Below are 26,524 nucleotides of genomic sequence, written 5' to 3' on the forward strand. Positions count from 1 at the left end.
GATCCTCCTGCCTCAGCCTCCCCAGTGTTGAGATTACAGGCATGAGCCACCACACCCCTGCTTCCTTAATTACTGCCCCCCCCTCCTGGCGGGGTTTATATTTGATTCTTTCAGCACTTAATTTAGTTTAATTATACATGTATTTTTTACTCCTTTATTAGATTTGACGTTCAGGAAAATGTTTGCTTCACCTTTAGAGCCCGTACTGTGTGGGCTTTTTATTCAGTAAACATCAGTGGGTGAATGGTGTGATTTGCAAATAGGTTCTTTTTATTAAAAATAATTGACTACTTTCCCATAAAATTCATGCAAGTGGCATATCTGATTTCCCAGTTACTAGAATCGAGTTCGCTTGTTTTTTGATGTTTTTAACTTCAGTGTGTGCTTTTATATGCTGGAAATTTTCCTTTGGTTATTTTATTATACTGTCCTATGGTGGCAGAAATGCTGAAGTCTTTAGCCTGACAAAAACCATATTGATTTTTTCTTCTTTTTTAGCACATCCTATTTTCATGCTATTATTTCATTTTCTCCCACAAATTTCATTCAGATATCATCTTTCCCCATTTGTGTGAACCTCCACTCTAATATTACCATTTTGCTGTATTTTCGGTATCTTTACTTGGCTAATAGGTATATTACCTTTGCTTTGCCTTTTTTTTAATTTTTTATTTTATTTTTTTGGTAGGATGTCAGTTCTCTTCTTGTCCAAGCTTGCCGACTGGTACCTCCTAATCAGAATCATCTTGTGAGCAAAGTGTCTAAGCTGATCCACCATTTACTTAACAGACTACAGGTAATATATATAATTTTAGGATTCAGATTATGAACTTGGAGAATAAGTACATGCCTTTGAAATACATCTGTGGTAGGTATCACAGGCAGTCTTTTGAGATACTAGGAAAAGCCAACACCTTAACTAAAATGATATTAAATCTGACATTATTCTGCAGAATTCTAGAAATTTGCCTATTAGAAGTGTTTCTTTCTGTTTGAGTCAATAAATTAATGTCCTTCAGTTCTCTAGTCCTGGACTTTTTTCATTAAAGGTATAGTTGACCCAGATATATCTCAATAGATTGAAATGATCCCCTACTTCTTTCCTACTAATATTTTTCCCCTTTTCGAAGCTGTCATTTTTGTCATCTACTTCTGATATGCAAAGTCTAAGAGGAAGCCTGAGGGCAAGGGGACACCAGAATAAAAAGTCCCCAGTTATTTAAATAAAGGTCTGTACTGCAGCTCCCTTTGGAAGGTTTTCCAACTTGCTAAATAAATCCATTCTCTATAGGATTAAGACTGTTACCCTAGAATGTAAAGAGCAGAAAATATATCAATTAGTATTTTGTCAAGAGGATGCTTTGGGCTATAAGAAACAGAAAATCCAACCCAGCATACCTAAACAATAAAAAAAAGAAAAAAGGGCATCATGCCAGGTCACAAGTCCCAAGAGACGCAGCTCCAGCGTCCCTTTAGAATAACAGGCTTACTGGTATCTTTCCATTCTGCCATCCTCGGTGTGGAGGCTGTCCTCAGCTAGCCTCTCACACAGTCATAACATGACTGGCTAATTCTAGGCATCCATGCAAAATGACGAACATTCAGTACAAGCCAAAGAACTAGTTGATTTTGTCTCATATTTAAGAATGAGCAAATTTGACCCATAAGTTCTGTAGCAAGTTCTCCTGATAGCTCATTGGAGTGCTAAATCATACAAAATTCTCTCTAAACCAGTCTCTGAACAGGTAAATGATCTTATCGTGAGTGACTTAAAACAGTGGTTCGGTTTCAGTGTTGGGAGTTGAACCCATGGCCTCAGGCATGCTAAGCAGCCTATCACTGAGCTACCCCCCAACCCCTTTAAAACCAGTGATTTCAAGCTTGACTGCCCATTAAAATCACCTGGAGGGCCTGCACTTCCTGAAAGATTGCAATGTACAGCCAAAATGGGCTTACTGCAGGGTTTGTTACCCTCTGTACTTGTGATATTTTAGATTGGGTATTTCTTTGTTCGTTGTAATGTCCTGTGCATTATAATATGTCTAGCAGTGTCTTTGGTATCTGTCCACTAGATGCTAGTAGTTCCCTTCCAGTTGCAACAATCAAAAATGCCTATGGCAATTGTCAAATGTTCCTTGGGGAGGGTCAAGATTGCCCCTGGTTGAAAACCACTGTGAGTAATTAGGATTTTCCTGTGGGTCCCATGTAGGCGGGTATCCAGATGAAATTAGAACTCTACTGTCAGAGAAGATGGGTGCTGACATTTAACCAGTAGTGTCTGCTACATGAGATAAAGTTATGTTCAACTTTAGAATGTTTTGAACTGATGTTAGTTTCTGAATGTCTGCTATTCTCAGGTGTGTCATCTTTGTAACACTGGCACTGGGAAAACCTTCTGATCATCTACAGCACCTACAACCATAGGCAACTTGCTAACATTTGATGATAATTTTCTCAAATGTCCATAAATTGATATTTAGATTAGCCTAACTTATTCCATAACAATTGTGAATTCCATTGGGACAGGGATATACCATCTCTTCTTGTATTCCTACCACCAGGCTAGAGACACCGTAGTTGCCAGGTGTGGTGGTGCATGCCTGTAATCCCAGCACTCAGGAGGCTGAGGCAGGAGGATCTTTTTGAGTTCGAGACCAGCTTGGGCTACAAAGTGAGCTCAAGGCCAGCCTGAACTGCATAGCGAGACCCTGTCTCAAAAAGACAAAAAACAACAACCACAACGAAAAAAATACAGACACCATAGCTATTATTAAGCAAATATGTTTATTTACTATGTATTTTTTGAGTGATTACTCTGTATAAGACAGTTTAATTGAATTAAGATATTTTATTTCAGTGGATTGAGTCTTGTATCAGTGTATTTACAGCTGCCAGTGTCTGTTTAGTTCAAGGAAAAGTTAGTCAAGGACTTTACCAGGTTCTACTTAGTAGAGGAGCTAAAGGGACTAAAATGACTGAGACCAAAGACAGGGAGAAGTCCTTCATCTTGATCAAATTGTCAAACCTTTAGCACTGATCTTTTTTGACACACACGGGAAAAGGTGGATATATATTCTCACACAGCTTGATCCAGGGGAGCATAAATGTGTGTAAAAGGATGAAAAATTTTTTTAAAAGTTAGAGCATCTGTATTTTTCTTCTATCCATAGGTGATTGTTGATGAACAGAACTTGGATTTCTTGTTGGCATACACTATTTCAGCTGTTCGGCAGTGTAGTTCGTGGACACACATGGAAATTCTTCAAGCCTTAGCAGCTCTGGTTTACTACAATGGCTCAAAATGTCAAAAGGTAGCTTAAACCACCCTCTGCCTTACCTTTGAGATGTAAGCACATCTTGAAGAGTCAAGCACAGTCTTGAAGAGTCAAGACACCTATGTTCAGGAATCTTTCTTGCTACTAATTAGATGTGTAACTTTGAGCTGTCCTCAGAATTCGTCAGAGGCATGTTTCCTTATGTGTAAAATAGGTGCTCTGAGCACATAGTGGGACGGTACTTGTAAAGGGCTTGGTACTCCATGACTAATATTTTTGTTGGTATTGTTCATTTGTGCAGCCAAAACTAAAGAGCTTCAGCAGCTACCCAGTAATGATCCGCATTCCTACTTTTTGGCACATCTTTGCATACTCATCCGGGAGATTTACCTAACAGCTAGTCCTAGAAGCTTTTCTTAGACCACCATTGACTGTTGTTTTGTTTTAGTATCTCCCAGACTTGCTGGGTAAGACTGGCCTCTTGCTGAAGATGAGTGACTTGGCTCAATCTGACCCTGAAGTCAGGAGAGCTGCAGTGCATTGTATGGCAAACTTATGTCTCAGGTATGTGGGTCCAGTCGGGTTGTCCAGGTGTAATAAGATAAAACCTCTCCCGGGCCCATTGTAGATTGTTCCATCTATCTGAAGCCAGAGCTAACTTAGAAACTAATAACCCATGTCCTAGTTCTCATGTCGTTTAATGAAGTTATCTTATATTGTTTGTTTTCAAGAAAGCTTATAAAGGAATAGACAAAAAAAAAAATATGCTAAAAGTATATGTGCACCGTATGTCAAGTTTTTGTTTTCCATTGGTATAAATTCTAGCCATATTAAATGTATTTATATGAATTTAAGCTCTGGTGTGGTTTATGTCAAGGCCACTTTCTTCTCTTTTAAGAGAGTGGAACCAGCCTGTTATATGTAATAGTTTGTGAGCACCACAAACCTGGACACCACAAACCTCTGTCCTTACATGGCTTAGTGTCATCAGTAGCTGAGAAGGCAGGTTGAATTGTGCAATACTAACTCGGCAGGACCTGTTTGTTCTAACTCCATTAGTTTGTATTACTACTGTGTTTACTTATTCTTTTGCAAGTGCCAGTTGAAAAGAGACTTTTGAGTTATTTTCTCTGTTTGTGTTCTAGTGTGCCAGGACAGCCATACTTGGAGGAGCCCTACCAAAATATTTGCTTCAAAGCTTTCTTGACCATTTTACAGTCTTCAAAATCGTCTGATATGGACGATATAGTATTTTGTATGGTAGGTAGGACTATCACTGATCTTATGACTGTTGTGTGTCTTGAAGCAGGAGTAGAACAAAAGTTTATTATCAAAGAGTTTAATTTTGCTGCTGTGTTTGTTTAAAGATATTTACTCATACAGAGAATGTTATAAGCCAAAAGACTGAATTCTTAGGTTTAAATTCTAAGAAATTGTTTTTCTTTGTTTTATTTTACTTTGGGATTGTTTTACCATTCTAGATATTAAAAGAAAACTATTTTTTTTCCTCTTGAGTATAAAAGCAATACAGTTTCCTGCTAGTAACTAACTTTGAGATGAACAGGAAGAAAGTGAATATCAGTAATATTAGCACAGTTTTATTTCTTTTTTAAAAAAAAAGTCTGACACATATGTGATAATTTGGTTTGGTTTGGTTTGGTACCAGGAATTGAACTCAGGACCTTGTGCTTGCCAGGCAGGTGCTTGCCACTGGGCTATATCCCCAGCCCGTGACAGTTTATTAATATGGTTTAAATTCAGAGTGGCACATTTCAGACATTACGGATGTAAGATAGTGAAATTGCCATATAGTCCTCTGCTCAGATACAGCCACTGGAGACAATTTGTTCCATGGGCCCTCAGATTTTTTTCTCATATACAAATGGGCATATATTTACCATCTTTAAGTGGAATCATATTTAATACACTTTTCTCCAACTTTCTGGAGTTTTAAATCTTAATGTATCTTGGATATCTTTTTTTTTTTTTTTTTTTTCTTTTCTGGTATCAGGAATCAAACTCACAACCTTGCGCTTGCCAGGCAGGCACTGTGCCACTGAGCTAAATCCCCAGCCCTTGGATATCTTTTTAATACCTGTTAGCGTACCTCATGTTTTCTAACTGCTGTAGCTGGGAGACCTTGTACAAGTTATTTAAATTTTTGGAGCCTCCATGTTCCTCTCAGAAATGGGTACAACTGTATTGTAGTGTTCTTTACTCTATGCGGTAAAGCACTTAAAGTGTTCAGTGAAGCGCTGTTGTTATTATTGGTAGTTTCACATTTAGCAGAGTGTTTCTTACATCATCACTGTGATGATCATTATAATTGTTGAAAATTGGCCGGGCATGGTGGTGCATACCTGTAATCTCAGCACTCATGAAGGCAGGAGGATCGCCACGAGTTCAGAGCCAGCCTGGGTTACATACTGAGTTCAAGACCACCCTGAACTATACAATGAGACCCTGTCTCAAAAAAAAAAAAAAAAAAATTTTTTTTTTTGATGAAAATTGATGTTTTTTTGTTTTTTTGGTTTTTTTTCATATTTCCACAATTTCAGACAAGGCTACAGTTCATATCCTCTTCTATGGGGAGTATTTCTGAAGGACAGAGACCTAAAAATGAGATTATTGAGCCAAAAAATCAATGTTGATCAGAATTGCCCTCTAGAAATTAAGTTTCGGTTGTTTATCATGTGTTCCCACAGCCATGCCTTTGCGATATTACAACTTTCTCATCTCTGATCTCTGCTACCACTTTCGCATTCTCTCTCTCCTCTTTCTCCCCTCTGTCTCTCTGCCTGCTCACCGTTTGTACATACTGGTCTATAAGGAAATACAGTAAGGCCATTCGATACGAGTACTGTCCTTTAGAAAATAACTCAGTGGTTTATCAGTCTGTTCTCTGGATCTTTGTCTCTGCTTTGTGACTGTGTTTCTAAAATATTTTTCATCATCTAGAGATTATTTTCTCTTCTAAGTGGTACAGAAAGTTGATGTCTTAATAACCAAATTTTATTCTGTCTTCTAACTTTTGATTCCTTTTCCCACTAGTTGTTACAGAATGCATTAAAGGGCATACAATCACTTTTAAATGGTGGGAAGATGAAACTGACACAGCCTGATGAACTTGGAGCTCTTCTAGCTGTGCTAAAGGTAAGGCAAGTTATCTTTATGATCAGTCATTTTCCTTTGTAAATTCCAGACATGCGAATCAGTTTACATCACTGCTCTGAGGCTATCTTTAATGTATTAAAAGTTCTTTTTTTTTTTCTTTTTTTTAAAGAAGGCAACAAAATGTTCATATTCAGGGATAGTTAAAAATAGAAAACAACTTTGATTAAATACCTGTATCAAAATTTTAAAATTATAGTATCTTTGACTCTTAGGAGAAAATAGGTTGTAAGACGGGATTTGTTAAGTAATCTAATTATAGATTACCTTGAACCTGCTCTTACCTGTTTATATTTGAAAAAAGAGCCAGGGCTTCTCCTTAGCAAGCTCCTCCCTATAGTAGTCAGCCCATGAAGGTGCTTGTCAGCAGGCTACCATCTCTAGCTTCCAAGCCAGCCAGGCAGTGGAAAAGTCAGGTTTCCTCTCTGGGGACCCAGCCATCTTCAGTTCAGCTAGGAAGGAGGACAGAGCTTTTTACTGGCATCAGGTCAGTGCCATGTCTGACAGTCTAGCTTTATCCTGACTAAAATTTAATTTTTTTGCTATGCCATTCTCTTAATCACTAATAAAATAGAGACAGATGGCTAGATGTGGAGGTAGATAACAAAATGAAAGTGATAAATTAATTTTTAAAATTATAGATAGATAAAATAACTGCATCAAAATGATTAGCTAAGTTAAATAAACAAATACCCTAAAATCAGACCTACTCGGATGTGGCTGAAGCAGATCCAGCTTAAATGAGATGAAGCTCTTTTTTAAGCCCTAAGGCTTCAAGGTATGTATTTTCTGTCCCAAGGTATGTATTTTCTGTCCCATTTCCTTAGTAGTCTTTTAAACCTGCATCTGTTTGTATTCTAATCCATGGTGTGGTAAACAATTGTGACCTAATGTTTTGTATGTGTTCCCTTATCATTACTAGAAAACCATGTTTCATGGACTCCCTGGACTAGATATAGAGATGCCCGCGGTGCTTTACCCAACTCCGCTTCCTCAGTATGATGGGCGACCACCTGTCAAACCACCACAGTCAGAATCCAGTGCTTCTCGCCCAGCTGCGGTACATCTATGTTTGCTTAGATTTAAGTTATGGATTGTTTTGGGTAACTTGCTGTACATGTTTGCTGTAGGGGCATCGTTACAACCGCCAAACCCACCTTGAGGTTGCTGTTAATTTAGGGTACTTAGTGTAGTAAATTTAAATTTACCAAGACTGTTGAAAATACCAGTTAAAGCATCTTGTGATTCCAAGAGATATAACCAGTATAACAGCTACAAAAATGAGCATTTGCTTTATCTCCCAAGCCAAGCATCCTTATCCCCAAAAGGTTAAGACCAAGGATGGACTCACTCCTTCTTTAAAGGGGTGACTGGTAAATACTGTAGGTCTCTGTCATCATAGTACAGAGCAGCCATAGATACACTTCGGAAATGCATGGGCATAGCCATCTTCCAATAAAACTTTATTTACGGAAATGGGCTATGGGCTGGGCTGGATTTGGCCTTAAGGTCATAATTTGCCAGCACCTCTCAAGATTCTTAGAAGCTCACCTATCAGTCAGCTCACTCTGTCCATACTCTTTACAGTCACCAGCTTTCTTAGCCTTTCAGAGAGCTGCCGTCTCCCTCACGCTTTGATTAGAGAATCTGGTACATACAAATGTGTTCACATAAATGTATAAATTTCATATCCAGAAATTTAATACCTGATTAAATATGCTTAAAATTAGAAATTCTTTCACTCATAGCAGAATGATGTGATCAGATTTGCATCTTTGAAAAGCTACAGTGGTAACAAGTACTGTAAAAGAGAATAAGTCTGATCCTTAGTAAATGGACCAAGGTAGAAGAGATGAGAACCTTCATCCTTAAGGCGAGGGACTCTGAGCATACAGATTCCAAAGATACTTGAATATCAGAAGGAAGTAGGAGAAGAAAAACTGGATTTTACTTAAAATCTATTCTGATGTAACCTCAGGGCCCCAGGACATGCACTGTATGTGATGGATTACAGTTCCATGTGCGTGCACCTAGAGTGGTATTGGTATGTATCTTAATTGGGAAACCTGAGAAAATACATACCCAAGGTGTTTTCCATAGGCTTTGATTCTCTTGTGGAATCCTAGTTGAGACAGATGAATGCTTTCACTACATCTGTGCAAGGTAGGAGTATTAGGCTCATAGTTACCCACGAGGAAGGTCAAGCTCAGAGAGGCTACATGATTTGCCCAGACTCACAGAGGTAGAATTTAAACACGGTCCACTTGTTTTGCTGTCCAATAGACTTCGTGTCTTAGCTTTTCCAGGCAAGGATGATGTATGTAAATACTTAGCATTATGCCTGATACAAAGGCTGTTGAGTAAGTGCCACTTTTTTCTTTTTTTCTGTCTTCAAATTATGTATTGGGAACATATTTAGTTACCTTCAAATGAGGTATATAGTACCAATGATTCAGTTAAAAACTATTTTCAAATAGCTATCAATATCTATCATATATATGTCTTCATTTGCTCCTAAAATCAGAATAAAAAGAAAAAATCCAGGGTAAAGCCAAAGAAAATCCAGCAAGGAGAGGAGGAGGAAGAAGAATTCGATGGTGAAGCAGAAGCAGCTGCAGGCACAGGCAGCGTGAACATGAACATGTGTGAAGGAAACACCCGGTGTCTCTCCTCCATGGGTGTCCAGAGTTTACCTAGAAATGAGAGTGGAACTTCTGGAAAAGCCCAAGTCTCTTCTCCCTTCAGGTCTTCCAGTTGGAAAAGAGTTAGCAGTAGTGAATCGGACTATTCTGATGCAGAAGGAAGCATGCAGGGTAAAGTGAGGTAGTAGTATTTTGTTATTTTTATACCTTGTATTTTAAGTTACATGTAAGTTTATCTTTGCTTAAAAACATGACCATTGCATGTAATTGAACTTGAAGATTCTCATTTTAATGAGGTTTTGCATTACTCTGAACATGCCTTGCTCTTTTGATCTGTCTTTGTCCAGATTATTGCTGTCCCTGGAATAATGTTTCCATCACTTTTTTTTTTTTTTTTGCCTTTTTAACCACTATTCATCTTTGCTAAGAGCTGAGAGATCATATTCTCTTCTCCCCCTGCCAGTTCTGGTTAGGTACCCTTCTGTGTGACCCTTTGACTTCCCTCTGCCCTGGTGTTATTCTCAATGTGTTATAGTTATCTGACTTTATCACTGCCACTAAAAAGGTTGTTAAGGGCAGAGGCTTTGTTTATGCCTACCTGTCTCAGCGTAATACCTGACAGAAACTCACTTGGGTTATTTGTTCAATGGATGGGTGGAAACTCCACATTATTTAATATCTACCATTAATTTCCTAACATCAAAATATTACTCTCTTATTCTCTCCCTAGTTGTGTTTTTGATCAACCTTAATACCTTGTTATATTAAGCAAATTGCCTTAATAAGTTTTGATCATATTTTTTAAAAATTTTTAATACCATGTTAACATCTTTAGGGATTATTCAGAAAGCTTAATTTCTTGATGTATCGTTTGAATTTGCTGGAATAAATAGCAGTTTTGTTTGTTTGTTTTTTTGTGGTACTAGAGATTGAACTCAGAGCCTTGTGCATGCTAGGCAAGTACTGTACCACTGAGCGACATCCCAGCCCTGCATTTTTTCAAAACTGTTCAAAAACTTTTTTTCTTCTTATTTTATAAAAGGTCATACCAAGCCAAAGTTCGCCAAGGAGCATTAGCATGTTTTCTTTCTACAATAAAGTCAATAGAAAAGAAAGTTCTTTATGGCTACTGGTCAGCCTTTGTTCCTGACACACCAGAGCTTGGAAGCCCGCAGTCTCTGTCCTTAATTACACTTACCTTAAAAGATCCTTCTCCAAAGGTAAGAGCACTTACAAGGTAAGTTTTCTTTCTTTTTTTTCTTTTCTTGCAGGGGCATCTCTCCATGTAGTACAGGCTGGCCTTGAACTCACTTATGTAGCCCAGGCTGGCCTTGAATTCACAGTGACTCTCCTGCCTCAGCCTCCTGAGTGCTGGGATGATAGGTGTGTGCCACCACATCCAGCTTTGTAAGCTTTCTAATAGGAAGAGAAAGTTAACATGTCTCTGTTTCTTTTCTCCACCATATCTGATTGTATCTGAATTCTGTTCTTACTAATACTGACTCAGGTCCTAATTTGAGAACCACTGGACAGGCAGGAGAAAATAGGCTTCTGTAACGAACAGTGAGGGAGATTCTGTAGAGGCTGCTTCTGGCCCAGGGCTTGCTTAAGGCCTGGGCACACTGACTTGTAACTTTGATGTCTCCTTTGAGCTCCACTGAAGCTGCTGTGCGTCCTTTCCTATGAAAATATTGATTGCTGTTGTATTTGTAGTAGAAAAAAAAATCACAAATAGTTTCAAAAACTCAGTGGAGTATTATGGTCCACAGTGGACATAAAGGATGTATATAGTTTACAAGAATTCTCATGTTTTGTTAAGCTCAAGATATAAATAGTATATACAGTAGGATCCCAATAATCATTTTTTGGGGCTGGGGATGTAGCTCAGTGGCATAAGTGCCTGCCTGGCAAGCACAAGGTCCTGAGTTCCATTCCTGGTACCCAAAAAAAAAAAAAAAAACCAAAAAACCAATAATCGTTTTTCTTTCCATTTTTTATATATTTTTACAAAATTATGTATAATTGTATTTGCATATTTTAACGAGAAAAACTTATTTCTTAAAAAAGAAGAAGAAGTGGTTTGGCAGTCATAGATAGATCTACGTAAGATATGCTGTGGCTGATGCAGTAACTGCCTTGGCTTAGATACGTTCACATTACATTGAAACACCCCATTTCATCTTCTTAAATAGATAATAAAATTCCTAGATGCCCCCTCAAAAGCTTAAGGTAGCCTTAATTATACACAGAATAATTCTTGTGGTGTATTTCAAATATCCAGTATCCTAAATAGTTAAACCTGCAGAAATTTTGCATCTCAAGCTGTATCTATAGTGAATGAGAACCTGGTAGAAAAATGGAAAGTGAATGGCAGCAAATACATTAGTAATGAAGCCATCCTAGTAATTGGAAGGAAAACTATAAAGATTTTAGCCAGAGAGGAGCTGGCAGCAGTGCCCAAGGAGATGGTGCTATGGGGCAAGCAGCAGCACAAGTGAAACGGTCCCCACAGCTACCCAGCTAGAAGGAGGTAAGATGGGAACATCTCTGGTGAGAGTGAACTGAAATAATTTTCATGGTATTTATATGTTTAAAAAGCTTACATTTGATTTAAAATGCCATGAGAAATTTTAGTTTTTTCTTTTTTGATATCAAGAATCGAGCTCAGAACTTTGCACTTGCCAGGCAGACACTTGTGCCACTGAGCTAGATCCGCAGCCCAAAATTTTACATATTGAACAGTGGTCTTTTCTCTCTCTTTGATTAGATATCTTGCTATTTAAGTTGAGTGAATACAAGAAATATGAGGAAAAAGATATAATACTTCCTTCTGGAAATGTCCTAGAATCAATGCAAAAGCCCCATGAAAAGTCCTGGCGAAGCAGAAAAATGAGTCACTCTTCTTAAAGAGAAAAACAACAAAAAAGATGCAAGAAACTTAAAATTAGTTTAATCTAACAACAAGTGAAATAATTGTACTCAAGATTTTTATCAAATATTAGCTGGGAAGGATATAAATAAGTATGGTCATTACTGACCATGAAGCTTGAGCCATACTTCTGTAACTTTCATCATGTAATTAATTATGCACCAAGATACATACTAGAAGGTGAGAGGTTTTTATAAAGCCTTGTAGAAAATTACATGCAGAAATTAAAACAGCTTTTCTAACACCCTTTCTTCTAGTGAGAAGCAAACATAAGAAAAAGTGAGTTGCCTCTTTGAATCAGAGCACTAGGAATAAAGGTTACTGTCAGGAAACTGGAGCATGAAATACTGGTAGTTATTTGGAAAGGAGAAAAGAAATTTCTTTTAGGATTCAGTAATGTGGTGGTTTAATTTCCATTAAATTTGCATGTTGGAAATGTGCTTAAGCACATCTTCTATGTCCCAGGAGAGACAGAAAATTAATAAACATAACATGACTAATACAAGAATTTCTTTTACATGATTTCCTCAGGTGTTATATAGATATATAGGTATATCACCAACATCTAAGGAGCAAATAAAAGACAGACCTTTCTCTGGACACTTTGAGAATCCTGATTTTTACTTCTCTTTTAGATAATTTAAGGATAGAAACAAATCAAAATCTAGATGATATCATAACTAGAAAAGAAAATAAAACTTGGAATTTTTAACCATTACAAATGGTAGATAACCAAGCTTTCTTTTATAGAGTCATTGAGGAATGTCTGCAAATCTAGAGGCCTGGCTATCTTAGTTACTTTTTCTCAGATCTTCATTCCGTTTCTGTCCAGGGGGTGACAGGTCCCAAGAACGAGGTGCCCACAGGTGAAAAGTAAGTATGAGAAACAAGAAAAGCAAGAGAGGCAAAAGTCTGGGATCAGGGGGCATACAGCCCCTCAGACTGCAGCCCCAATTACCAACCTCAGTCACCTTTTATTAAGCGAGCATCAAGGGCGTAGCTAGTACAAATGGATGGATACCAAATGTTTTTAGCAAGGATAATTAAAGGATTATCCTTCTCCACATGTAATCCAACACACGCTTGTAATCCCAGCATTCAGGAGGCTGAGACAGGAGGATCGTAAACTCAAGGCTACTCCGGGTTGTATAATGAAGCCTTATCTTAAGAAACTCTGACAAATAATAAACAGATCACTGTGTCCTCTGCATTCTAATCAAAGGATGTCCTTCTCCACAACTTTTCTCCCATTGCTGAAACAAAATACCCAACACTCAGTTAAAGGGGGAAAGATTTATTGTAGCTCACAGTTTATATAGGTTTTGGTCCATAATGGGCTGGCTCCAAGGTGGGGTGGCATGGCAGAGGGGCATCACAGAAGAGAAACAGTTCATGACAGGCAGAATATGGCAGAGCAAGGAGGGATGACCACAGCTGCTTCTAACCTTTATATCTTATCCAGGCTACTTAGAATGAGTGGCATTCACACCCTTAAGCCTGGCCCCCTTGAGCCCAGCATTGTACCGTGAATCAATTCCAGCATCACATACTAGATCCAGCCATTTCTGAAAAAGCCCCACCTATGGTTGCATGAGGCTTTTAGAGGACATCTAGACACAAGCCATAACACAGCACAGTGTTAACATACCTTCCCTTAAAAGACTTTAGGAGCCAAAAAAACTTTACCCTAAACATGTGAGTAATCATTAGTACTTTTCTTAGAACTGAGAGTATCGTCAGTCAGCGGTAGATCTCTTACCTAATACGCGTGAGGTCATGCAATCCTCAGGAGCCAAGCAACAAGCACATGCATACATACAGTACTTGGACAAAGTCAAAGAAGATAATAGCCTGTTTGCCCGCATGGAAACTTCAGGAGTACCTCAGCAGGAACTTCTTTATCACCCCTCGAATAGTGTCCTATGATCATACACTCATAAAAATGGGGGGGGGGGATTAAGCTTGACTAGGCTACCTCAGCAAACATTTCTGCTACGTTCTTAAGTAAAAGAGAGAAAACAAGGCTTTTCTATTTTATTAGTTTTAGACAAGCTCTCATGTCCAAGGAAGTAAAATTACATGCTAGTAAAACGGAGCATACTGATGTTTATGAGACTGAAACATCTTTCATCCATCACTGTGAATATTCAGGCAGTAAAACTTCACAAAATAAGCCCTCTAGGGAGTTGTACCTATTATGATTTGCTAGCCAATCAGCAATTTCTGCTGAAAGTGCTGATTAGAACTGGTAAACAGGATATTAAATATTGATGTAAGAATAAATGAAGCAGAACTTGAGCAAGATTCGGTGTCATAAGTAACAATTTTGTAATAAAGACATTAAGCAGAGTTGAAAGGAAATTAATTTAGAACTATGAAAATTATAACTTGGTATAGTATCAAATTTATGTATAGATTTTATAGCTTATGGGAAAAAATACCCAATTTCAGTGTCATTTCTTTTGTTTCCATCTGTGATTGTCATGGATATTTTCTTCCGTAGGGTACCAAAGTTAATTAAATTAATTCCTTTTTCCTTTTTGAAAATCATTCTTCCCACAATCTGATCTTTAATTTTATTTGGTTTGTGAGCTGTTGGAATTGTAACTTTTAATTGCTTACTAAGGAAATGAAAGTTTAGCATAATATCTGTCTTTTTCAGTTCAGACCAAACATCCAATCAGCAGTTGGCCAACTGCAGTCTGTAGACCAAATGTAGCCCACTGTGCCCGCTTTTGTATGACTTGTGAGCAAAGAATGGTTTTGTAATTATCAAAAGAATAAATTGCATGGTGTGCGAGAACTATATGGAACTCAGATTCCATTATTGATGAGTGAAGCTGCATTGGAACTCAACCATATGTATCCCTTTACATGGGTCTGTATTCCCAGAACAGAGTTGAGTGGTCCTGACAGACTCTGTCCTGCAAGGTCTAAACCATAAAACATGTACTATTCGGCCCTGTACAGAAAATTTGCCAGCCCCGGATCTGAGTTCTTGGGTCAGCTGGCTTGTGTCAGTCACACTCTGCATGCATTACGTACTTTCCGAAGCATCATCCCCTTCCTAACTGAATGACTGCTTCATTCTGCAGACTCTTGCGGTGTACTATATACATTTATTTTCATACGAATACATCTATGGGTCCACTGCACAGAAGGCCCATAGAAATGATTTATTGCTTGGTTTCTTAAGAGATGATATAGTTGTAGCCTTTCTTTACTTTGAACCTTTTTTTACTTTGAACCCATACTCTTCATATTGAGTAAATATTTTGATTAGATTCTAGAATTGTAAAAATTCATTGGTTGCTTCGGAAAACTCTGACCAGGTGGTGTTTTATTGGCATTTTGGAGTGAGCTGACCAAAGGGGGTACAGTAGTTAGTATTCCATATTAATAGCCCTGCGTTTATTACCTATATTCCAATTTAGCTAAATTGACTTTATTTTCATTTCTTTTTTCATTTCTGATTTTTAATGCCAGAAAATCATCTGCATACCAACTGAAAGTGATCTTTTAACCTTATAAGGAAAACCTTAATACAGTGACACATTTCATTACATAGACAACAGTCCATGACAAAAGTATACTTTTTCCCCTTTTTATCATACAATTATATTTAATGGTATTCCTGTCATGTACTCTCACCACAAGGAGTGTTATGATCTTTTTAGTTGGAATTAGGTTTGAATAAACTAGGCCTCTCGTGCTTAGGATTTCAGGTTTTTGTGCTATGATGTACCTTAGACTTACTCCTTATGGTAAGAAAACCTAACAGCCATGTAAGATTTTTTTTTAAGGTATAGCGTACAAGTGGCCTAGTTCATGGCTGCTTTCAGAACCCAATAATCCCATTGCCTTTATTCTTCTAATTAAAGTGATTGGCTCTGAATACTTTGAAAACTATATATGGGAAAGAGGAAATCTGGCTCTTAATTTTTAACTAACTTGTGTGAATCATCCTGCAATTTCAGACACGAGCCTGTGCTCTGCAAGTTTTATCTGCCATATTAGAAGGTTCAAAGCAATTTCTTTCCGTTGCTGAAGACACCAGTGACCACAAAAGGGCTTTTATCCCCTTCTCCGTAATGATCGCTTCCAGCATTAGAGAGTTGCACAGATGTCTTCTGTTAGCATTGGTGGCAGAGTCATCCTCACAGACCCTTACCCAGATAATTAAGGTAAATATTCCAAGGTACATGTGATTTCTGAGAGGGCTCTCTGTTTGAATTTTGTATAATATTTTACATAGCCTGAAAGTAACTTGACTTAAAACTATAAATAATAAGTTTACTAAAGATAAACTGTTTGGAAATCCGTACCCACTTGTCTGATCTAACCTATAATTTCTATATGTCCAAATAAATGTTGCGTCTTTATTTTACTAAAAATGCTTCTTTATTTTTAATGTTGAGTTATACCAATGTATTTTTAAAAGAGTTGTTATTTTTCCGAAGCTAGAAAAGGACTGATTTTCATTAAGTGTAAAGACCTTTTAAATTAAGTGCTATAAAATTTTGTTTCTATGATGCAGCTCAGTCAGACCTGTTGGTAAGCTGTTTTTGTGTATGTGTGTGACTTACAGTGCCTTGCAAATTTAGTATCAAATGCGCCTTATAACCGTCTGAAGCTCAGCCTGCTGACCAGAGTCTGGAATCAGATAAAGCCTTATATCCGCCACAAAGGTTGGTAGTGTTTTTTAAATGAACTGCTTTTTTACATCCATCAAATATAGGTTGTTAATAAATTTTAGATCTTTCTAAAAGGGGAAAGGGATCAAGCGATGGAGGGAGGGGAAGGATAGGGGATGAAAAAAAGAGATTTGAATGTGCTAAGTAAATGTACCAACTCCACACAAGAAATGTAAACATTATTTACTGCAAACACATACCCCGCCCCCAAAAAAAGGAAGGAGATCAAGAGATGGGGGCGGGGGAAGGGAGGAAAGCGAAAGGGAATGAAAAAAGGAATTGAGATGTACCAACTTCCCATAAGGAATATAAATGTGTACTACACACATGTGCTAATAAACTAAAATAAAAAAATTTTTTAAAGGATTCAGAACGCAAAAAGGAATTGAGATGTACCAACTTCCCATAAGGAATATAAATGTGTACTACACACATGTGCTAATAAACTAAAATAAAAAAATTTTTTAAAGGATTCAGAACATTTTATATGTCTAAGAGAGTCTCTATTTATTCTCTTCAGTTTTTAAGAGTACCGGCTGGCCAGGGGTGGTGGCACACACCTGTAATCCCAGCACCCTGGGATTCTGAGGCAGGAGGATCACAAATTCAAGGCCAGCCCAGGCTAAACTGAAACTGTCTTTCAAAAAGTAAAAAGGATGAGGCTGTAGCTCGTAGGCAGAGCACCCCAGGGTTCTATCCTCAGTACAGCTACAACAACAAAGTACAAACTTGCTGGAATCCCATTTTTGATCCATCAAATCCCAATGGAAAAAAATGAGCTGGAGAATGAACTGCAAAGTTTAATGCCGCTCTGTTATGTACATGTACCAGTTCCCCTCGATGTAATCATTATGAACTGCAAACAGGTACTGAAAAATATTTAATGCTGCTTCAGTGCTTCACAGCAGTGACCAGAGTGTCTCTTTAGAGGTAGGAATAAGCCAAGTACACGTGGCCAACTCAGATGTATTATAATTATTATCTTTAGGCATAGGTAGAAGATGGATGGATGGGTGGATGGATTGAAAGACAGATGTCATCCTCTTTTGGAGAGGGAAAACTATAATATAAAACCTAATTTCTTTAACATTATTTCCTCTGAAATTCAGATAAATCTCAAAACTTCAAATCCTTACTAACTACAAAATCTTATTTTTTTGTTATTTCCTCTCTTGCTCCCACATGTAATATCTATGTGCTATAAACACATGCCTTTAGCATTTTTTGTTCTTCTGTTTAAAGCGTTTAGGTCAGGCCACATTCTGATCAGCTAAGTTTTTGTTCAGAATTGTAGGAGACATGAATGTTTCCATCACTTGAGCAGGAGGACGCTGGACCTGAGTCAGTCTGAGGGTCTGCAGCCCACTCCTGTCACTGCCATCTCATAGCCATGGCCCTTCTGCACCCTAATTTTCTCCTAATAGGAAGAACTGTGTCTATTCCGTGGATGTTTATGAGGCTTAAATGATATAATGATGTGCAAACTAAGTCCCGCCCACTCCTTATGCAGGTATAGAAAACAGGACTCAGAAACACAAGTCCTACCTTTACATCTCTCACCATATTAGCGGCAAAAATAATATTAAACAACCCAGGTCTCCAGCTCCATCCTCTGCTGATCCTGCCGCACCTGCTTTTCTTCATTTGTATGTTCAACTGAGTGGAATGCTCTTTCAAGTATCTGACTTTATTCTCTAGTCACCTTTTCTTATTAAAATGTTCAAACCCTGAAACACTTAGATATAAATCTAACAAAGTATATATAAGACCGATATGAAGACTATAAAACTGTGATTAAAGAAATCAAGAACCAAATAAATGGAAAGATAATCTATGTTTGTAGATAGGAAGACTCGGTATTGTCAAAATGTCAGTTCTTCCCAACTATGGGTTCAGTGAAGTCCCAGTCAGAAATCCCGTCAGATTATTTTATGGGTATCAACAAACTGATTTCAATGTTTCGACAGAGAAGCAAAAGACCTACAGTGGCCAACACAATACTGATAAAGAAGAATGTGATTAAAGGACTGGTGCTACCCAACTTCAAGACCTACTATAAAACTACAGTAATCAAACCATCTTGGAATAGCCATATATCCACATGCAAAAAAAAAAGTTGGAGCTTTTCTCCTACACTTTTGAAAAAATCTTGAGTTCATTGAAGGTTCATGCATTACATTTAATTATTATGTCCCTTTAGAGTTTGTAATCAGGTGTCTTCCCCCGTGTTTTGTGGGGTGGGGGGGGTCTGTGGATGTATAATGTTAGTCTGGGAACTGAATCCAGAGGTGCCATACCACCAAGTTGTACCCCCAGTCCTTTTTATTTTGAGACAGGTCTCACTAAGTTGCCCAGGCAGTCTTGAACTTGGGATCCTCCTGCTTCAGCCTCCTGAGTACCTGTGTTTTCTTTTATATATATATTACTGATTTTTTAGAAGTCTTCAAGTCCATTGTCTTACAGAATTTCCAGTGTTTTATTTTCTTGTTTCTGTATGATTTACCTCATTTATTTCCTGTGGACTAGAAATTCAATAATTTCTAATTGCCTACAGAGATAACTATGATACTTATAATAGTGGTTCCCATTTTCTTGGTCTTTTTGAGACAGGGTCTCACCATGCAGTTCAGGCTGGTCTTAAACTCACTTTGTAGCCCAGTTTGGCCTCGAACTCACAATGATCCTTCTGCCTCAGCCTCCCGAGTGCTGGGATTACAGGCGTGCGCCACCACACCCAGCTAGTGGTTCCCATGTGGATAAGGTCTCTTTCTTTTCACAGACGTTAATGTTCGTGTGTCAAGTCTCACACTCTTGGGAGCTATCGTGTCCACTCATGCACCTTTACCTGAAGTCCAGCTTCTTCTCCAACAGCCCTGTTCTTCTGGGCTCAGCAATAGCAGTTCAGCAACTCCTCACATTAGCACTCCTGACTGGTGGAAGAAAGCCCCAGCGGGACCCTCTCTGGAAGAAGGAGCACTAAGCTCGCCCAAGGGGACCTCAGAGCCCTGCTGGCTCATCCAACTTTGTATTTCCATTCTCGTGCTGCCCAAGGAGGATTCCTGCTCAGGCAGCGACACTGGCTCTGTGGCAGGCAGCACCTACGAGCCCTCCCCCATGCGACTGGAGGCCTTGCAGGTAGGTGTCTGCGTTTCCCATTCTGAATGGCAAAAGGATTCCTTCTTCACAGGGTGACCGTGCGGAGTGGGTACGTGGAAGGCTTGAGAAACCAAGCCACCTGTCAGTAACATTAGCAGTATGGGGGTTTTTGTTTTGTTTGGAGGGTAAGGACTCCTGGGTTATAAAATGCCAGATTCATTCCCTTTGTTCTTTTGTTGCAAACTATTGTAATCATCTCTGGTCTTCTGTTGACAGTTGGGTATAATTGCACAGTAATTGGGAAAGGAATTACAGTTTATCTTTGATTTCTGCAGTTTGTTTAGTTCTTGATAAACTTCTGTCTGGTCCTGTATCTGCTTAATACAGATAAAATATCTGCTACTTCAGAAGAAAACAATTCTAGATTAAAAAAAAAAAATACTAGCTTTTTCTATACTCAGATATGGTCTAAGCGTAGGCCCGATCCTGCAGACTGCTGCTGATTATCTGGATAACATTAAACACTTCCTTTCACTTTGTCAGCCTTAGTTTCTTCCTCTGTGAGTTCAAATATTGCCTACCTCAAGGAGTTGTTCTAAGAGTTAAGTCAGATGATAGTGAAACACAATAGCAAATTATAATGCCATAAAATTATGATACAATTAATTGATGGTCATAAAGCTTATGGTAGTTTTTCATTTAATTCAACATCAGAGTTCATCCTTTGTTTAGTGGGCATGATTTTTGAAGTATTAGAACCCTTTTCTGTATTGCAGCCTTGTTTTCAGATCTTGGGATTAATTCCCTGCTCTCTTTGTAGGTATTGGCTCACCTGGCCAGGGGCTATTTTTCAATGGCTCAGGTCTACTTGATGGAGCTTGGTGAGGTGATTTGCAAGTGCATGGGCGAAGCAGATCCATCCATTCAGCTTCACGGAGCAAAGGTAATTTCCTTAAAAGCCACATGCATTTTTCTTCTGAGATTTCTTAAACAGATTTCAGGTAAGGAAGACATACATTCGTCTGTTGTCAGTTCTTACCTATAAACCTGAAGAACTGATTTAGTAATAAATTATCAACATAGCTGTTGGTTTTACTCCTTGAAAGAGTGTCTCTGTTATAGGAGTTAATGAGAAAAGAAGAAAAATCAGCTAGACATTGTTCTTCCCCTTGATTTGAGCTGATCTCCAAACTGAAGTGAACTTGTTTGGAACCTCCATAGTTCTAATGCTCTGCTTTGATAGTTATTTCTTTTATCTTGGCAGCTTCTGGAAGAACTAGGTATAGGCTTAATACAGCAGTATAAGCCAGATTCTGCCATTCCGCCTGAGCAGAGAGTACCAGTCTTCTTGGTAAGTCCATACCCATTTGTAGTTTTCTCTGCTTAGTGCTTCAGTTTGTTTTATTTTCAGGCCTAGGTATAAAGTGGGGTAGATGGTAATGGTTTCTTCCAGTGTGAAAAGTTATAGTTTACAATCTAGCATGATGTGAAATAGCATGAATAGATTTTGTTTGCAATTCAGTATATAGTAGGACTATGTATCAGACAACCAGCAATGGCAAAAACAGCAGTTCTTTTGCATAGAACCTATCTTGGTTATTCAGCCTGCCAAAGAAGGCAGAATGAGCCAGGGATTTTATGTTAGAAGGCATGAGATCAAATCTGAAGAATAACACTTAATAGGTCTGCAGTTATGAGCGTAGTCTCATTTTAAAGAGAAATAAAAAATCCTTAAATCATAAGGCTATAGAAAAATTGAATGAAATGTAAGGATGCTGGTACACACTAGGTGCTCAGTGAATGTTAATTCCTATCACCCCTTCAACGCTCCCCTCATGATTCCTTTTCAGTTCCTGTGATCTCATCTTGCTTCTGTTATCCCAGCTGTGCCAGTTCTTTTTTTTTTTTTTTTTTTTTTTTTTTTTTTTTTTTTAAAAAGGGCATTTTGTCCCCCCAAAAAAAAAAAAAAAAAAGCTTCTACTCACTGCCAAAAGGAAAAGCAAAAGCAGAATCAACTCTGTTGGTGGTGCTTCCTCCTCCTCCCCTCCTCATCCTATTTTTTTCCCTTCACAATTTCTATTATTTGTCAGCCAGTTAAAAATGTCTGATCCTCATCCCTTCCTGAGGCTGCCACTGCAACTTTCATGTAGCCATTCACAGGGAGACAAGCTGGGCTTTGTGATCACTAGGAACTGGGTTGGAATCCAAACTTCTTCCCTTACTAAACACGGGCTGTGGACAGGAATCTTAACTGTTCACACTCAGGTATTGTTTCAACTCTAGAGAAAACAAAAACTTTCCATAGTATTTGTTTTGTTGCTGAGTAGTAAATTAACCCTAAATAGATAGCAGCTTAAAATAGTACACCTTTATCCTCTCATGGTTTTGGTGGTCAGGAATTGGCGTGGTTTGTTGAAGGGTTGTGAGCTCTTACAAGGTAGCTCATTCGTGTACCTACCCAGAAAGTGCACTCAGGTCCTCGCCATGGGGACCTCTCCACAGAGCTCTTGAGTATTCTTTTGATGTGACAGGCAGCTTCTCTCCCAGCAAGCTTCTCTCTTTTTTTCTCAAGAAAAAGAGCGAGACGGAAGCTATAATGTCTTTTATGACTTAGAGGTTTCATGCTGTCATTGCTACAGCATCCTATTGGTTACACAGGTCAGCCCTACTCAGTGTGTGAGGGGACTGCACAGAAGTGTAAATATTAATAAGTGAGAATAATTGTGGGCTCCCCTGGAAGCAGCAATCACACCTCCTATCCGCATTCTTTAGGACTGGGGTGGAGAGAGACTAGACTAGGCTTTTAGGTATTTTGTTCCGCAAACACACAGCCAAACCCAGGACAAAGTCCATGGGACACACTGAAGACTCCAACCCAACAGATGGATTTGCAGATGAATGTTAAATCCTAGGTCTTTTATAAAGCATGGGAGAACAAGTGTTCGGATGCCTACCTGAGGGGTTTTGAAGTGAGATAATTCTTATGTTTTTTTTAAAAAAGGCTGCCCCACAATTTAAGAGTGTCCGCAGAGTACCAGTCCCTGAAATAGGAATTTTGAGTAAAGTTTACATTTTGTTTTCATACCCTCTGTTTCAGGTGGTGATGTTCTGGACTATGATGCTGAATGGTCCTCTGCCTCGAGCCCTGCAGAATTCAGAGCACCCGACGCTGCAGGCCAGCGCCTGTGATGCCCTGTCCGCCATCTTGCCGGAAGCCTTCAGCAGCCTTCCGGTAACTCCAGCTGTGTTTCCTCCCCTTCAAACCATGCCCGGAGTGTCAGAGTTCAAGTTTGATGCTTTTTAATTTTGAACCATTTTTGACACTTGCTCTGAGGGAAAAGAGGTTCTCTTGCTTGTGTTTGGGATGGGGACAGTGGGCAACAGCAAATGGGAAAACTTAATCACCTGTCAAGAAAGCTATTTCTCCCTGTGCTTTAGAAGGTAGCTAGAAGAAGCAAGTAGCTTTGAAGACAGAAAATTATAAACACCTGGGTCTAAGCTCTAGCTCTTCCACTTTCTATATCTTTGATTATTTTAACTTCTCTGAAGCTTATATTATCATCTTAAGATGGGAGTCATGTGAGAAATAAGGTAGAGTATGTCCAAATACTTAGGTTTGGTTTCCTAATGTGTATGGTAATTATTATAGTATTTGAGGGCTGCTGTAATAAAATACCATAACTGAATGACTTTTAAACAACAGAAATTTCTTACGGTTCTGAGATTAGTACCCACAGATTTGGTAGCTAGTAAGGGCTTACTCACTGATTCGTAGATGGTGCCTTCTAGTTCACATGGTAAAAGGGGCAAAGCCACTCTCTGGGGAACTTACTTATGAGGACACTAATCCCACTGCTGAGGGCTCTGCCCGAAGGCCCCACCTCCTAATACCATCAAATCTTAGTCAGCATTCCTGGCACTGGAACAGAATTCTGGCCCCCACAACTTTAAGAAGAGATTTATTTCAGCTCATGGTTTAGCAGTTTCTGTCCGTGGTTGTTGGGCTCCAAGGCAGAAACAGCATGGTAGAAGGAACTGGTAGGAAAGTGCTCACCCCCTGGCAGCCAGGAAGCAGAGAGAGAAGGCCAGGCTCCGCCCCCAGTGACCTCCCTCTCCTCACCTCTAACCAGGCCCCGCCTCCTAGCATCCCGTTCAGCCATGGAGTCATCAGTGGATGAATCCACTGGTGAGTGGGGTGCGCCATGACCCAACAACCCTCCAAAAGCCCCACCTCTGAGTATTTGTGACTTCCGGGGGACATTCTAGGTGTAAACCCTAATTTACCACCTTTTGGGTCAGGAGTGCCAGAGGAGGGGCCATGAACCACAGCACCGTACAGACTGCTCCTTTCTTGTAATCCTCAATGACATTTGCATCTGTTCTTATTTATGTCCGTTAGCCTCCATAAAGAAAGCAGTTTTAGTAAAGCAGTGGCCTAATTTACACAGCTGAAAGGTTAAATGTGATGAGATGCTGTGTGTGCCTTGCACAAACTGGATTCTCAGTCACTGGATCTAAATTGAACCCACACTTTGCCAGCGTAGCCTCGGGGTCACTGTGGTCTTCAGTCCTGACTGTGGGACGCAGACAGATTTATTTCAGTCACTCGAGGAAGGCCTCGGCTCGCCGTCGTTTCCTTCTCAGCTTTCTCTGTGTCGCCCTCTCCTTGCAGAATGACCGGCAGATTCTGTGCATCACAATGCTCCTTGGGCTGAACGACAGCAAGAACCGTTTAGTGAAAGCTTCGACCTCACGGGCGCTTGGAGTCTACGTGCTTTTTCCTTGTCTCAGACAGGTCAGAGTGATCGTGTTTAGCTCTTCTATATCTCTTCACGGTGTCTTGTGGACGTAGAGTTCCTGAGTTCATGAAAGAATTTAACTTGCTTTGTGACCTGGTTCCCTTAATGGCTACATAAATGTGATAATACCCTTAGTTCATTTATTTTTAATTACTTATCACACTGCCAGAAAATGCTTAACTTAATGAATGAATACAAATGAAAAGGAACGTTACCATGCAATAATAATAATCTGGAAAGCAGATAAGGTTTTACTAAAGAAGTGAAATTCTCCTTTACTCTTATTTGTAGCATTCATCTCACTGAGAGAAATGAACGTAATGTGTTTTAGAATGCATTCATTGTCAGAACATCGTTTCCCAAAGGTAGAAATCAACCCAAGCACAGAACACATAGATAACTGTCACAGGCCGGGTTATAGGATGTTCACAAAGAGCAAAATCCATAGGCTCCTCTCACATCCACGACAGAGACCTAATCATGGGGGAGTTTCCCTTGGGATTGCATGGAGTGTCCATATTGTAATAGATAAGTACAGTATGCTGATTGAATAAATTTTGATTTCCAAATTGAGATTTATGGTAAAGGCTGATAGCTCTACATGAAAATAAACTTGAGAATTTTAAAGGCAGCAGTGTGAACTCCTAAAGTAATGTAGCTTTGGGTTTATCTTACAGGACATCATATTTGTTGCAGACACAGCAAATGCAGTATTGATGTCACTTCAAGACAAGTCTCTGAATGTCCGTGCCAAAGCAGCTTGGTCCCTGGGCAACCTGACAGACACTCTGATTGTCAACATGTAGGTGACTACGCGTGTTTTCCTTGGGTAACTAACCGGGTGAAGTCTTGAGAGGGTATTTTCACCCCTTCATAATGTAGTCAACCTTCCTGGTTTATTTTATTTTATTTTTTTATTTATTTTTTTATTTTTTGTCTTTTTAAGACAGGGTCTTGCTGTGTAGTTCAGGCTGGCTTTGTGCTCACTTAGTAGCCCAGGCTGATCTCGAACTTGGCAACGATCCACCTGCCTCAGCCTCCTGAATGATGGGATTACAGGCATGCACCACCATGCCCGGCTTGGTTTCTTTTATATCTCTTTTAAGTAATATGATTAATAACTTGTTCCTTTTTTTTTTTTTTTTTTTATAAAATGTGGATTAGACTTCACACTGACCTACATCCCCAGCCTTTTTAATTTTTTATTTTGAGACAGGGTCTGAGTTGTCCAGATTAGGCTGAAACTTACGCTCCTCCTGCCTCAGCCTCCCAGAGTACAGGAATTACAGGCATGTACCACCACACCTACCTTAATAACTTGTTCTTAACATAAATGAGGAGTATATTAAGATATATGTATAAAAATACCATATGCTATGTGTAATGTACCCAACCCATTTTATAGAAATTACAGAGTAGAAATCCAAAACCATAACAGTTAACCTATTTTTAAAATACAGTTGTTTCCATTGTTTTTAAGTAATATATTCACTAGTTTAAAAAAATTCAAGCAGTACTCAGGGGTATTAGTATAAAACTGGTCTCCTGCCCTAACACTCCCGTTCCCCTCCCCAGAGATACCCATTGTTATCAGACATGTGTCTTCTTTCTGTCACTTAATTTCATATAAGGGTCATGTGTAAGTAACATGTGTAAGCCTTCTCTTTTACTGTCTTTTAATAAATCCTTGTTTAGGGGCTGGGGATTTAGCTTAGCGGCACAGCGCCTGCCTGGCAAGTGCAAGGTCATGAGTTCGATTCCCGGTACCGGAAAAAATAAATAAATAAATAAATAGATCCTTGTTTATTATGATATGGTTGCCACTGCATCATGAGTCCTTAACCATTCCTGAACATTTATGTTAAGCTTTAGGCTTATAGGGTTCTTTTTTTTTTTTTTTTTTTTTTTTTTTTTTTTT

At 38.9% G+C, this 26,524-nt stretch overlaps 1 protein-coding gene across 1 annotated transcript in view; it reads left to right on the plus strand.

Moving 5' to 3' along the window:
• Heatr6 (HEAT repeat containing 6) overlaps positions 1–26,524 on the plus strand; it is a 34,621-nt gene that overhangs the window by 3,267 nt on the left and 4,830 nt on the right. Inside the window, exons 2-17 of the mRNA XM_005393906.2 lie at positions 689–796; positions 3,171–3,311; positions 3,724–3,839; positions 4,421–4,535; positions 6,327–6,428; positions 7,369–7,506; positions 8,971–9,269; positions 10,131–10,308; positions 15,995–16,201; positions 16,606–16,705; positions 19,491–19,846; positions 20,628–20,750; positions 21,072–21,158; positions 22,905–23,039; positions 24,480–24,602; positions 25,284–25,408. Coding sequence (XP_005393963.2) covers positions 689–796; positions 3,171–3,311; positions 3,724–3,839; positions 4,421–4,535; positions 6,327–6,428; positions 7,369–7,506; positions 8,971–9,269; positions 10,131–10,308; positions 15,995–16,201; positions 16,606–16,705; positions 19,491–19,846; positions 20,628–20,750; positions 21,072–21,158; positions 22,905–23,039; positions 24,480–24,602; positions 25,284–25,408 — 2,453 coding nt within the window. The remainder of the gene's footprint in view (positions 1–688; positions 797–3,170; positions 3,312–3,723; positions 3,840–4,420; positions 4,536–6,326; positions 6,429–7,368; positions 7,507–8,970; positions 9,270–10,130; positions 10,309–15,994; positions 16,202–16,605; positions 16,706–19,490; positions 19,847–20,627; positions 20,751–21,071; positions 21,159–22,904; positions 23,040–24,479; positions 24,603–25,283; positions 25,409–26,524) is intronic.

This window comes from Chinchilla lanigera, unplaced genomic scaffold (assembly GCF_000276665.1).
Source record: "Chinchilla lanigera isolate Chin_1 unplaced genomic scaffold, ChiLan1.0 scaffold00050, whole genome shotgun sequence".
In the NCBI taxonomy this organism is placed as follows: Eukaryota; Metazoa; Chordata; class Mammalia; order Rodentia; family Chinchillidae; genus Chinchilla; species Chinchilla lanigera.